This window comes from Entelurus aequoreus, linkage group LG23 (assembly GCF_033978785.1).
Source record: "Entelurus aequoreus isolate RoL-2023_Sb linkage group LG23, RoL_Eaeq_v1.1, whole genome shotgun sequence".
In the NCBI taxonomy this organism is placed as follows: Eukaryota; Metazoa; Chordata; class Actinopteri; order Syngnathiformes; family Syngnathidae; genus Entelurus; species Entelurus aequoreus.
This window is the reverse complement of record NC_084753.1, coordinates 29,532,455-29,546,405: the sequence shown is the minus strand read 5'-3', so window position 1 is coordinate 29,546,405 and position 13,951 is coordinate 29,532,455. Positions and strand designations below refer to the sequence as shown.

Below are 13,951 nucleotides of genomic sequence, written 5' to 3'. Positions count from 1 at the left end.
TAACTATAACATATAGAACATGCTATACGTTTACCAAACAATCTGTCACTCCTAATCGCTAAATCCCATGAAATCTTATACGTCTAGTCTCTTACGTGAATGAGCTAAATAATATTAGTTGATATTTTACGCTAATGTGTTAATCATTTCACACATATGTCGCTCCTGAGTATAAGTCGCACCCTCGGCCAAACTATGAAAAAAACTGCGACTTATAGTCCGAAAAATACGGTACTGGTTTGCAAAAAAATGTTTTAACCCAAATAGGTGAAATTAGATCATCTTAAATTGTTCAGCATAGGTAGTGTATTTCCTCAAATACAGTTAGACTGTCTATTTACTTATCTGCCGGTGTTTATTTGAAGCAAAGTGCTTATTTTTGTGCCTCATACATCTGGCAATACAATTTACCAGTGTTTCCCATACATTCAGTTAATCCATCCGCCACAAAAATATTTTGACTGCTACAAATAGATTCGGCACTACCCGGCCATCATACCATAAAAACATAATTATGCAAAATACAGAAGTTTGTCGTTTAAAACGCATCTTAGCTCTGATTTTTTTTAACACACCTCAAAGGATCCTGGTGTGCCAAATAATACGACAACATAGCACAGGGGTCTCAAACTCCTTTTCATCGAGGGCCGCTTGTAACGGAGAGTAATATTCCCCTCATAATATTATTGCACAACAATATATATTTTTTACGCACTGCGTAAAAAAAAATCTGTAGACTGGCAGCTGAGAATTTCACCGTGGATTCGATCGTTTTTTTTTGTTTTTTTTACAGGATATTACTGTAAATGGAAAAAGGCTACCATGTTATTTTGTGCTAAAATTCTGGCGACAGAGCAGCTAGTGTTAGTCATGAACTCTATGGTGGTGGTTTTTGCGGTGTATTACTTTAAAAATGGTATCACTGTTTATTTTAATGATAAAATTCTGGCCACTGAGCAGCCTTTTTTTCTTTTTTTTTTACCGTAATATCTATTACCATTTTTACAATGTATAATTTAATGGCGAACTTGATTTTAAATAATAGGTCAATAAGGTACTTATTTTAATGTTTACCAAAAAAAGTTTAATGTATGAGAATATATTACATTAGGAAACATGAAACTAATGGTTCATTATTATCAGCGATAACTACTTTCCGACCTAAATTCATACAAATGTAACTACCGTTACATTATCATTACCAACATTATTATTACAGATTCATACATAAATCAAGCAGATACTTAACCATTTATTTTTTATTTTTAAGAAAAACATTAACGTCTTAAGGCCCAAGCTGTTTGTTTACATGCTTTTTTATTTCTCTTTGCTATTTGGGCTTATTGGATCCTAATTAGAATAAAAACTAAAAATCCTCTTTTAAAAGGATGTACTTAGTCCATAAGTACACAAACGTGTACTTCATGTGTAGTGACATGCAAATTTTTATTTTTACACTTTTCTTTCCAAATTTCATTGTATGTTATACTCTTCTGACACCACCAGATGGCAGTATAAGTGTCCACATAAGTGGCCATAAGACCCCAATTCAGTAGTGTACACAATTTTGGAAGTAAGAGCTAAAAGGTGCTGTCCACGCATGTGGCCAACTAAGGCCTTAATGTATACTGTATTTTTCGGACTATAAGTCGCAGTTTTTTTTCATAGTTTGGCCGGGGGTGCAACTTATACTCAGGAGCGACTTATGTGTGAAATTATTAACACATTAGCGTAAAATATCAAATAATATTATTTAGCTCATTCACGTAAGAGACTAGACGTATACGATTTCATGGGATTTAGCGATTAGGAGTGACAGATTGTTTGGTAAACGTATAGCATGTTCTATATGTTATAGTTATTTGAATGACTCCTACCATAATATGTTACGTTAACATACCAGGCACGTTCTCAGTTGGTTATTTATGCCTCATATAACGTACACTTATCCAGCCTGTTGTTCACTATTCTTGATTTATTTTAAATTGCCTTTCAAATGTCTATTCTTGGTGTTGGCTTTTATCAAATACATTTCCCACAAAAATGCGACTTATACTCCAGTGCGACTTATATATGTTTTTTCCTTCTTTATTATGCATTTTCGGCAGGTGCGACTTATACTCCGGTGCGACTTATACTCTGAAAAATACGGTAATAGTGTTTCATACATTATTAGATATTATTAAATCAAAATATATGTAACTGCATGCAATAAATGTATTTTTTTCTGTCAAAATGGAAAGAAAGAATACATTTAGTAAGTACTTTATTGATGCGTTATATTTCCAGGCGTTGGCGGGCCATATAAAATGAGGTGGCGGGCCAGTGCTGGCCCCTGGGCCTTGAGTTTGACACTTGCGACATAGCAGGAGGGATCAGTATTGCCAACTTAGTGGCTTTGTTGCTATATTTAGTGAGTATTCAGATCTTTCTAGATCAGGGATATATAAAATTTCCAGAAAGCTAAAGACAGACTTCTCCCTTTACTATTAGTCTTATTTTTGTATATTCTGTAGAACCTGTGTTCTCTAAAGTGGACATTTGATTTGGCCGTATTTATTTTGTCAGCGTTACAGGTATCCGATATTCCGATATTGTCCAACTCTTTAATTACAGATACCGATATCAACAGATACCGACATCAACCGATACAGATATATACAGTCGTGGAATTAACACATTATTATGCCTAATTTGGACAACCATTATGGTGAAGATAAGGTCCTTTTTTTTTAAATTAATAAAATAAGATAAATAAAATAAAAACCTTTTCTTGAATAAAAAAGAAAGTAAAACAATATAAAAACAGTTACATAGAAACTAGTAATTAATGAAAATGAGTAAAATTAACTGTTAAAGGTTAGTACTATTAGTGGAGCAGCAGCACGCACAATCATGTGTGCTTACGGACTGTATCCCTTGCAGACTGTATTGATATATATTGATATATAATGTAGGAACCAGAATATTAATAACAGAAAGAAACAGCCCTTTTGTGTGAATGAGTGTAAATGGGGGAGGGAAGTTTTTTGGGTTGGTGCACTAATTGTAAGTGTATCTTGTGTTTTTTATGATGATTTAATAAAAAAAAACGATACCGATAATAAAAAAAAACGATACCGATAAATTCCGATATTACATTTTAAAGCATTTATCAGCCAATAATATCGGCAGGCCGATATTATCGGACATCTCTAGTTACAGGAGCGCTTTGCGGGTTTTAGGGACTTTCTGCAAAAAAGCGAGTCAAAGATCATCTCTATGACATCACTCTAGTTTTAAGACTCTGCTGCAAAAATGTGAGTCTCTCACAAATGTGTTTGAACTGAACGTGTGGGGCACCAGTTAATAGCCCAAATGATACAAAAAAAAGAGAGGACCTAAAATGGAACCTTGAGGAACACCGCTAGCGAAACTAAAGAAGTTGAACAAATGACTTTGTTCAAGTAAACAAGCTTCAGCAACACATTAATTACAGAATTCACGTTAAAAAATAAATTTGTAACGCCAAAAATGAGGAGGACTTAAAGTAGGCCGACCTTATTGTGAAATCCCAAAAAGAGGACACATGTATGCGTGCCATGGCCGCGACTAGGTGGACATTTGCCAATGATACTCGAACTTGCTTTATAAATAATATATTTATTTAAATAAAGCGTTTTTTCCCCTCTGTTGGCACTAGGAATTTTCTAAATGGGGTCCCAGGAACCTCATCAAGTCATAAAAATGGGGTCCCACAGTAAATTTTTGGGGTGCCACTTTTTTTGTAAGCGTTTTGAAAAAAAAAGATAAACGTATGCATTATCCTGTTATATCTCACATTCTATATTGTGTTTTGGAAAAAGGTTGTCATAAACCTTACTTAATTCATAAAAATAAAAAAATAAAAAAAATAAAAAAAATTGTATGCATATGTAAATGTACTCAGTTATAAACATTCATTCACTTTCTTCTTTCCTTCATGGATCTAAACTTTACCACTGCTGGTAGTTTTTTCTATATTTTTATTTAATAAGTTGTATTTATTTCAGTATAAAAGTGTAAAAAGTGTTTTGCTTGGGTCATGAAATGATGATAATGGTTTGATATTTAACGCTTAAATCTCTGGAGTCTACATCAACTTCAGATCTAACCCTCGTTTCAAAATGTTTTAGTTTTTTTTATGTTGTTTTTTTGTTTGTTTGTTTTCTGCCCTTTTTTGTCAAACAAAACTATGTTTTTAATGGCAAACACACAGAATATGCAAAATCTTCCACCAAAAATATTTTTAAAAGTGGAATATTTGATGTGAAGTAATGGGAACCTTGGATAGGTCAATAATTCATAATGCCTGGTTCACACCAACGGCGCTTTCAAGCGGCGAGCAAAGTGCCGTCATTTTTGTAAATTTTTCCACGAATATCCCGATCTTGGAAGTAATGGCATGCTTTGATACACTCTGATACGCTCTGATACGAATTAGTTGCCGCTTTCTTACCGTTCCTCACGCTTTGATACCTCTTTGATACGCTTTAAATCACGTTTTGATACGTTTTATTACGCTTTATTGAACTTTATTACGCTTTGATGCGATCCTGACGCTTTAAATCAGGCTCTGACACGATTATCAAGCTCTGTTGTGCATTGTTACAACAAAAATAAGAAAAAAATGTGAAAAACTCAGTATACTGTTTTTCCACCCATTTTTATATTCATTTATTTTTTCAATTTCTCTTTTTTTTCCGTTATATTATGTTTTATATCTTCATTTCTTTTATTTTTGTCATCTTAATAAATATCTATCTTTCATGCTAGTTGAAAATATTAAAAGGCATTTGTTTTATCCACCCATTGTTTATATTCATTTATTTTTTCAATTTCTCTTTTTTTTCCCGTTATATTATGTTTTATATCTTCATTTCTTTTATTTTTGTCATCTTAATAAATATCTATCTTTCATGCTAGTTGAAAATATTAAAAGGCATTTGTTTTATACACCCATTTTTTATATTCATTTATTTTTTAAATTTCTCTTTTTTTTCCGTTATATTATGTTTTATATCTTCATTTCTTTTATTTTTGTCTTAATAAATATCTTTCATGCTAGTTGAAAATAATAAAAAGCATTTGTTTTATCCACCCATTTTTTATATTCATTTATTTTTTCAATTTCTCTTTTTTTTCCGTTATATTATGTTTTATATCTTCATTTCTTTTATTTTTGTCATCTTAATAAATATATATCTTTCATTTCTTATGCTAGTTGAAATTAATTAAAGGCATTTCTTTTATAAAACGTAACATATTCTCTTTATTATTAACATTTTCATACAGAAAAATTATAGACAGTAATGTCAAACTGCAACATCAAACAGCAGAAGTACAGAAACAATGATCATCGTATAAAAAAAGGCAATGATGCAAAACAGAATGGATTTGTAATCCTGTGTTGGTTTTACATAAAAGTTTCAATGTCACTAGTCAATATCACAGTCACTTCCTATTTGTTGGGGTCCGCGCTTTGAACCAAGATCTGTTAAGCTTTCCTACGCTTTTAGTCAAGTTTTGCTGAGCTTGTCAGGCTTTGTCATGCTTTGATACGCTCTCTGCGTTTTATTCCATTCTTGACAGAGCGCAGAATTTTTTTAAACCGTTTAAAATTTTTTGGCGAACTTGCCGCATGTCCCGCTTCACTACAAGCTTTCCCACGATCCATTACGACCCTCACGCTTTAATCAGGCTTTGTTGCGCTTTAACCCCGCTTTGCATGCCGCTTTGCATGCCGCTTTGCATGCCGCTTTGCATGTCGCTTTGCATGCCGCTTTAAAGCGCCGTCAAAGCGCCGTTGGTGTGAACCTAGCATTATAACATTGATTTTGATTCAATATTATGTTTTGAGCAATGACAGTTTGAAAGAAAAAAAAACTGCTTTGTTTTATTAGTCAACATTGCAACTTTTTCTAAATTACATTTCACCTTTAAGCTTTTTTATTTCACTTTTGTTATGTTTTTGTTTATTTTAATAGTATTTTTAGAATGTGCCGTGGGCCTTTAAAACATTAGCTGTGGGCCGCAAATGGCCTCCGGGGCACACTTTTGACAGCCCTGCTATAGATAATAAAAAATGTAATCTGATAAATCTATGGATAAATAGCAGAGCCTAGCGACGCATGCGCATTTATCATAACTCTCTCACTCTCTCTGTCTCTGCCCCTCCCTCACCAATGCTCACAATTTGTTTTGTTTTTAACCCCTTCTTAACCCTGAACGTACATTGAAAATACACGCAACCCTAACTCCAAATGCCATTTGAGACATTTAAGAAACTCTGCCCGGACAGCCCCGCAAAAGAGGACATGTCCGGGGAAAAGAGGACGTATGGTCAGTCTAACTTAAAGGGGTGCCTTGAGGAACGCCTCAGTTATATAAGGTACAAGTTTGGAGCGCAGTGTTCTATGTTTGCTAGCAAGGTTAAAATGTAAATGCAAGGATCTACCAATGTGTTTCCAGCGGTCCAAGTTCATCTAGGAACACTAGTGTTTTTAGGAAATTGCTGCAAAAATGTTTTGTCTTCCAAGTTTTGGACTGAACTCTGGGGCCGGTATGGTGTCATTCCTGGGCCAGATTTGGCCCCCAGTTGAAAAGCCCTGCTCCAGATTCTCTATTTCAAAAAAAAGCAACTGGCAACAAATCTAGAGACTTTTACTGGTATTATTGCACACTTTTGGAGACCAACATGAACGCACGTATGGCTCTACGCAACAAGTCGTTTACAAGCCCTGACAGTAGGCTCCATTTTGCTTGAGATATACAAATAACTAAAAAAAGAAGTGATAAAAGAAAGTAAATTTTTATCTCTTTACATTTGCTTTTCGCTCCCTGTTTTTCTTACCCACAGCATTACATGCAATACCCGACAATTACGCAAACTAGATGCTATCCCCTTTTGCTCGCCATAACACCACGAATAGATTGACATCTTATGGTAAACACAGCATATAGTAGAATAATCTAAATTCCTAATATTTTAGTCAACTCATACAGATAGCAACATCTAGGGCACATTTGACTTTCAAGGTTCAAAATATCCATCCATTTTCTACCACTTGTCCCTTTCGGGGTGCTGGAGCCTATCTCAGCTGCATTCGGGCGGAAGGCGGGGTACACCCTGGACAAGTCGCCACCTCATCACAGGGCCAACACAGATAGACAGACAACATTCACACAGTAGGGACCATTTAGTGTTGCCAATCAACCTATCCCCAGGTTCAAAATATATTGTCAATAAATGAAAAAGATTGATATATTCTTTGAAAGTAATTTGTAGTTTAGTCTGTATAAATTTGAAAACATTAAATAAATATTTATATGGTGAATATAAATGAAAATAAAAATACACACTTACTTGCTTATGGTAGTCCATCGTATTCGATGATGACTTCCACTTCTTCTATTGGTGAGTTTTGAGGTGACTAAAAAGTCCAATACGAGAACCACATGGTCTATTGCAATGGGGGCATATGAAGTTAGTGTTTGTTGTGGTCTTGGCTGCAGGGCCCATCTTCCTCCTCTGGCGTTTCCCTTCCCTCGCTGCGCTTCTCTCCTCTTCAAAATGTTGAAGGCCTGCATGGCAGAGTTGCCTCCAGAGAGGGCGATCTGAGGCAGAGCTTTCCAGCTGTGTGTGCTGTATTCCACACCTCTTGAGAGTTATTTTCAGTTGGTCCTTGTATCTCCGCTTTTGGCCTCCTGCAGATCTCTGGCCATGATGAAGTTGTCCATACAGCAGTTGTCGCGGAAGTCTATCAACTGACATTCTGATGGTGTGGCCGGCCCATCGCAGTTGGTACTGGAGAAAAGTGGCCTCCATGCTCTTGGTACCAGTTTTACTCAGGACTTCCGTGTGTGGCACACGATCACGCCATGTCAGCCCAAGGATCCGCTGGAGACACTTGATGTGAAAGTTCTCCAGCTGTTGGATGTGGCGGCGATACAGGGTCCAAGCTTCACAGCCATATAATAGTGTGGAGACACAGATGGCTTGGTAGACTGCCACATTGGTGCGTATGCTGAGGTCTTTGTTCACATACACCCTCTTACGCAGTCTACCAAAGGAGGCTGAGGCAGACCTGATTCGATTTTGAACATCATTGTCCATGCTGCAGTTTTCGGAGAGGATGCTCACAAGATATTTGAAGTCTGGGACTATTGCTAGGGGCTTGTCATCGATGTTAAAGACAGGTGATGGTGGTCGAGTTGGCGGAGGGGAGATCCACTGGCACAGTACTTCCGTCTTTACAGTGTTCACAGTGAGACCCAGTCTACTATAGGCCTTCACAGCAGCTGTTAGCGTCGCCTGCAAAGCCTCTGATGTATGTGCCACGAAGGCACAATCATCAGCATACTGTAATTCCACAATGTTCACAGTTTTGACCTTGGTAGCCGCCTGCAGCCTTCTGATGTTAAATAAGCTTCCATCCAGCCTGTAATCCACCAGCACACCATTGCTTCCCTCAACTTCTTTGTGCTGTAGCCAGGTGACACTCATGAGGAAGATGTTGAATAGTACAGGTGCAAATACACAACCCTGTCTGACACCTGTGGATACCTTGAAAGGCCTAGACTCATGTCGTCCTGTTGTCACCTGAGCCATCATCCCCTCATGGAAACTTTGCAGGATGTTTACAAACTTCCGCGGGCAACCAACCCTGAGAAGGACCGCCCAGAGCAAGTCTCTGTTGACCGTATCAAAAGCCTTTGATAGGTCCACAAACGCCATGTATAAATCTTGATGTTGTTCCCGACACTTCTCTTGTAGCTGGCGTGTTGTGAAAATCATATCCACAGTGCTGCGATTTTTCCTGAAGCCACATTGAGACTCAGGCAACAGGTGTTCCGTTATGCTCTGTATGAGTCTTGACAGCATCACTTTGGCAAGAACCTTGCCGGCAGCAGACAGGAGGGATATTCCTCTACTATTGCCACAGACAGACTTCTCACCCTTCCCTTTATATATGGTCACAACATTTGCATCCCGCCATTGTTGGGGGACTGCTCCGCGCTTCCATATATCAGCAATATAGTGGAAAATTGCTCTGGTACAGAGATAGCCTCCCTGTTTAAGGATCTCTGCAGGGATGCCATCCGGGCCAGGGGTCTTGTTGTTCTTAAGTGAAAACACACACACACACACGCACGCACGCACGCACGCACGCACGCACGCACGCACGCACGCACACACACGCCTTCTCATTCAATGCGTTTTCTTTATTTTCATGACTATTTACATTGTAGATTGTCACTGAAGGCATCAAAACTATGAATGAACACATGTGGAGTTATGTACTTAACAATAAAAGGTGAAATAACTGAAAAAAAGTTTTCTTCAAAATAGCCACCCTTTGCTCAAGCTACTTTTTCGCACACTCTTGGCATTCTCTCGATGAGCTTCAAGAGGTAGTCACCTGAAATGGTTTTCACTTCACAGGTGTGCTTGAAGCTTATCGAGAGAATGCCAAGAATGGGAGACCGGGGCTCTCTGCTCCGCCGCTCCCAGTCTGTGGAACGCTCTCCCTGACCACCTGAGGGCACCACAGACTGTGGATGCTTTTAAAAAAGGCTTAAAAACCCTTCTTTTTATAAAAGCTTTTTTTTTTTAGATACATGCATACTAGGGCTGCAACAACTAATCGATTAAATCGATTAAAATCGATTATAAAAATAGTTGGCGATTAATTTAGTCATCGATTTGTTGGATCTATGCTATGCGCATGCACAGAGGCATTTTTTTTTAATATATATATATATTTTTTCTAAACCTTTATTTATAACCTGCAACATGTACAAACAGCTGAGAAACAATAATCAAAATAAGTATGGTGCCAGTATGCTGTTTTTTTTCAATAAAATACTGGAATGGATAGAAATGTAGTTTGTCCCTTTTATCCGATTATTAATCGATTAATCGAAGTAATAATCGACAGATTAATCGATTATCAAATTAATCGTTAGTTGCAGCCCTAATGCATACTAGTTCTAGCTATTTGGCTGTTTTATTTTTTAATTTTTTTTTAAAACACTGTAGCACTTTGAGGTTGTTTACTCAATGTAAAGTGCTTTTTACCAATACAATCTATTATGATTATTATTAAGAGCGTGCAAAGCAGTAATTAGAGCAAAGGGTGGCTATTTTGAAGAAACTAGAATATAAAACCTGTTTTCAGTTATTTCACCTTTTTTTGTTAAGTACATAACTCCACATGTGTTCATTCATAGTTTTGATGCCTTCAGTGACAATCTACAATGTAAATAGTCATGGAAATAAAATAAAACGCATTGAATGAGGAGAAGGTGTGTCCAAACTTTTGGCCTGTACTGTATATATTTTTTCATAGTAATAATTATTGTACTTTGGAAAATTACACGACTCGCACTGTATAAAGTTCAAGTACCCCTGATAGTCACACACGAACACTAGGTGTGGTGAAATTACTCTCTGCATTTGACCCATCCCCTTGTTCCACCCCCTGGGAGGTGGGGCACAATATAGTCTTATAAATGAATAATGCTTCAATAACCTATTTTAATTGTTATTATATTCTTGACACTTTTCTTAAATAGTCATGAAAATAAAGCAAATGCATTGAATGAAAAGGTGCGTCCAAACTTTTGGCCTGTACTGTATATATATATATATATATATAATATTTTTATTCTGATCATGTATTTCTATTTTTCTCTAGTGGCTTCAGCTGACCATGTATTCCTAATCATCTCCATGCATCAAGTCAGAAAGAAAGTGGACTTCAGACCTCAGACCTATTATTTTAATGTTTGGAGTTTTGCAGTAAAAGGTGATGTGATGAGAAGAGAACATTTTCCTGGTGAATTAATTAATATGCCATCCACATTTACTTTTACTGTCTTTTATTTCTGAAAAGACAAGCAGTTGTCTATGTATATGTTAATTGCACACTAATACGCATCTCTTACATGAATACATTTTTAAAAACCCTCAGGACCATTTGGTCTTTTAACCTACTTTGATTTTGAACAAATAAAATGCAGCACAGAACGGATGTTCCCCTGTCTAGAGCTGCAGCTATTATTTGAATTATTCTTTGCAGCCCGACCCGCATGTGCACATTATTAGGTCAAGAGATGTGTTTATTATTGTAGGATTGAAGTGTTAACTTAAGCACTATAACAGGAAATGAGTTTTTTTTTAAAATACTGCTGCTTCAGTCCTTTACTCCTCATGTGTCCACCTTACTTTCTGCATTGACGTGACTTTGCATGTGCTCAGGAAGATCCTGAAGAGATAAAACAAAACGCACAAAACATAACATGAGTGACAACGTGTTGATCATCATCATCAATCAGGATGGTTGCATTACCTGTTTTATCGCCTGCGGCGTGGAGAAAAAGGCGCTGCAGACCTTCCAGCGACATTTGAAAGTCCGCAGATTGGGGTTGTTGTGGTCTCCCATGAGGTGCTGGACCAGATGCTCTGACATGCCGAAAATCAGGGAGCAATTTTGCCACTGCGAAGAAGGGAAAAATAAATACAAATGTTTATTTGAGAAATCTAAGTCTGGTTTAAAGTGACCATGTATATTGTTGCAGAATTATGAGGATTACCCACTAGATGGAGACAAAGAACATTTTCATGTGCCACTCTTGACAAAAACAGACTATCGTTGAATCTCAGTAAAACTAAAATAATGCTATATGGTAACAGTAGAAGAGAAAGTCAAACACAAATACAAATAGACGGAATAGAAATTGAAAGAGTAAATGAAACCAAATTTCTAGGTATAATGATTGATGATAAATAGAACTGGAAATCTCACGTAAAAAATATACAACACAAAGTTGCAGGAAACACGTCAATAATGAATAAAGCAAAACATGTTCTAGAGCAAAAATCACTCCATATTCTCTACTGCTTGCTAGTGTTACCATACCTGAGTTATTGTGTAGAAATATGGGGAAATAACTACAAAAGTAAACTTCATTCATTAACGGTGTTACAAAAAAGATCAGTTAGAATAATACATAATGTTGGATATAGAGAACATACAAACGCTCTATTTATTGAATCAAAGATATCATAGTGAATTTGCAAACAGCTAAAATTATACACAAAGCAAACTATACCCTGCTACCCAAGAATATACAACAATTCTTCTCAAAAAAAAGGAGGAATATAACCTTAGAGAAAAATGTAATTTAAAACATTTGTATGCACGTACAACACTTAAGACCTTCAGTATATCAGTATGTGGAATTAAATTATGGAATGGATTAAGCAAATAAATCAAACAATGTACTAATATGATCCACTTCAAGAAACTCTTCAAACTTAAAGTGTTTACAAAGTACAAAGAAGAAGAACCATGATAAATATTCTGAATTTATTTCATCCATTCATTCATTCATTCTCAAAATAATCTTACTCATCTCATCATATGAAATTTTACTTACTTCACCAATAATAATTTATTTATTGTTATTGTGATTACTTATGGAGTATATTGTGAATAAATTGAGAACAGGAAGTGAACAAAAGTTTTAGCAACTGTTATGTAAAAGAAAAGGGGTAGGATTAAATAAGCTCTGCTTCTTCCTACTCCTTGTCGAACATGTTGAAAAGAGAAACTGGAAATTGTGATGTATCATGTTCTATGCTTGCATGTTCCAAATAAACTCTAACTCAACTCAACTCTTACGTGCAGTATTGCCAACACTTAAGTGTGGGTTTATTTACTTACATTTCTACATTTACAGAAAATCCCATTTGACATGTTCAGACAGCTACTGCATTTGCTCAAAAAGAGACAGTGCTGAGAGCACCAGGTTTTTATTAACAGGGAACTGTACGTTTTATGGATTTTTTCCTATCATTCACCAGCAAGACAAGCACACGTATGTTTCCTTTTTTATGCATTCTAACTAGTAAATAAATGCGAGTAAAAGTTAGCTTACGACGGAGGCAATTGGAGTCGGTCAATTGCTTGGATTCAAAATGACGTCACGTCCGGCTCATTAAATACAAGCCACAAGGTACTCTGCGCCATTTAGCATTTCTCGAAGAAAAAACTATGCTTGCGTTGTTTTCGGCTGTGCGAACCGTTTGAATCGCGGGAAAAATAAAAGTTTCTTCTTCAAAAATGGCGGCGGAGTGCAATATTTTATGAAAAAAGACGACAAAAGTACCACGCACTCCAGTAGAAGGTAGCAGAGTCTCGATGCCAATTTTCTTGACCCAGCCACATACAAAAAAGTTGTAGAGCTCCATGCTTTTCCAAGTTTTCATCTGTTTTGTCGTGTAGATTGACGTCTGGATCACACAATATTTTGATATGTTTGGGAACTCCACCGACGAATAATCCTTTATCACTCAACAAATCTTTTTTTGATAAAGTATAGGGATCTATTCCATTGCATAGTTTGATATTTTGCTCATATCTGCTGTTTGCAGGAACATATAGGCCCTTTGTGTACTCAGTGCGCACTGCTTGCTGTACAACACCCATCTGAGCCTGGTTGATCAGGCACATTCATAATAACGTGTAATATTTACAAACCCCGTTTCCATATGAGTTGGGAAATTGTGTTAGATGTAAATATAAACGGAATACAATGATTTGCAAATTATTTTCAACCCATATTCAGTTGAATATGCTACAAAGACAACATATTTGATGTTCAAACTCATAAACACTTTTTTTTGGTGCAAATAATCATTAACTTTAGAATTGGATGCCAGCAACACGTGACAAAGAAGTTGGGGAAGGTGGCAATAAATACTGATAAAGTTGAGGAATGCTCATCAAACACTTATTTGGAACATCCCACAGGTGAACAGGCTAATTGGGAACAGGTGGGTGCCATGATTGGGTATAAAAGTAGATTCCATGAAATGCTCAGTCATTCACAAACAAGGATGGGGCGAGGGTCACCACTTTGTCAA

General features: G+C 36.5%; 2 protein-coding genes across 2 annotated transcripts in view; one reads left to right on the top strand and one right to left on the bottom strand.

The window, feature by feature from the left end:
• LOC133640832 (calpain-3-like) overlaps positions 1-11,135 on the top strand; it is an 80,219-nt gene extending 69,084 nt beyond the window's left edge. The window contains exon 23 of the mRNA XM_062034513.1: positions 10,719-11,135. Within this exon, the coding sequence (XP_061890497.1) occupies positions 10,719-10,745 (27 nt within the window). The 3' untranslated portion in view covers positions 10,746-11,135. The remainder of the gene's footprint in view (positions 1-10,718) is intronic.
• LOC133640830 (zinc finger protein 106-like) overlaps positions 10,794-13,951 on the bottom strand; it is a 53,545-nt gene continuing 50,387 nt past the window's right edge. Inside the window, exons 20-21 of the mRNA XM_062034509.1 lie at positions 11,373-11,519; positions 10,794-11,288 (exon numbers count right to left, since the gene is read on the bottom strand). Of these exons, the coding sequence (XP_061890493.1) occupies positions 11,232-11,288; positions 11,373-11,519 (204 nt within the window). The 3' untranslated portion in view covers positions 10,794-11,231. The remainder of the gene's footprint in view (positions 11,289-11,372; positions 11,520-13,951) is intronic.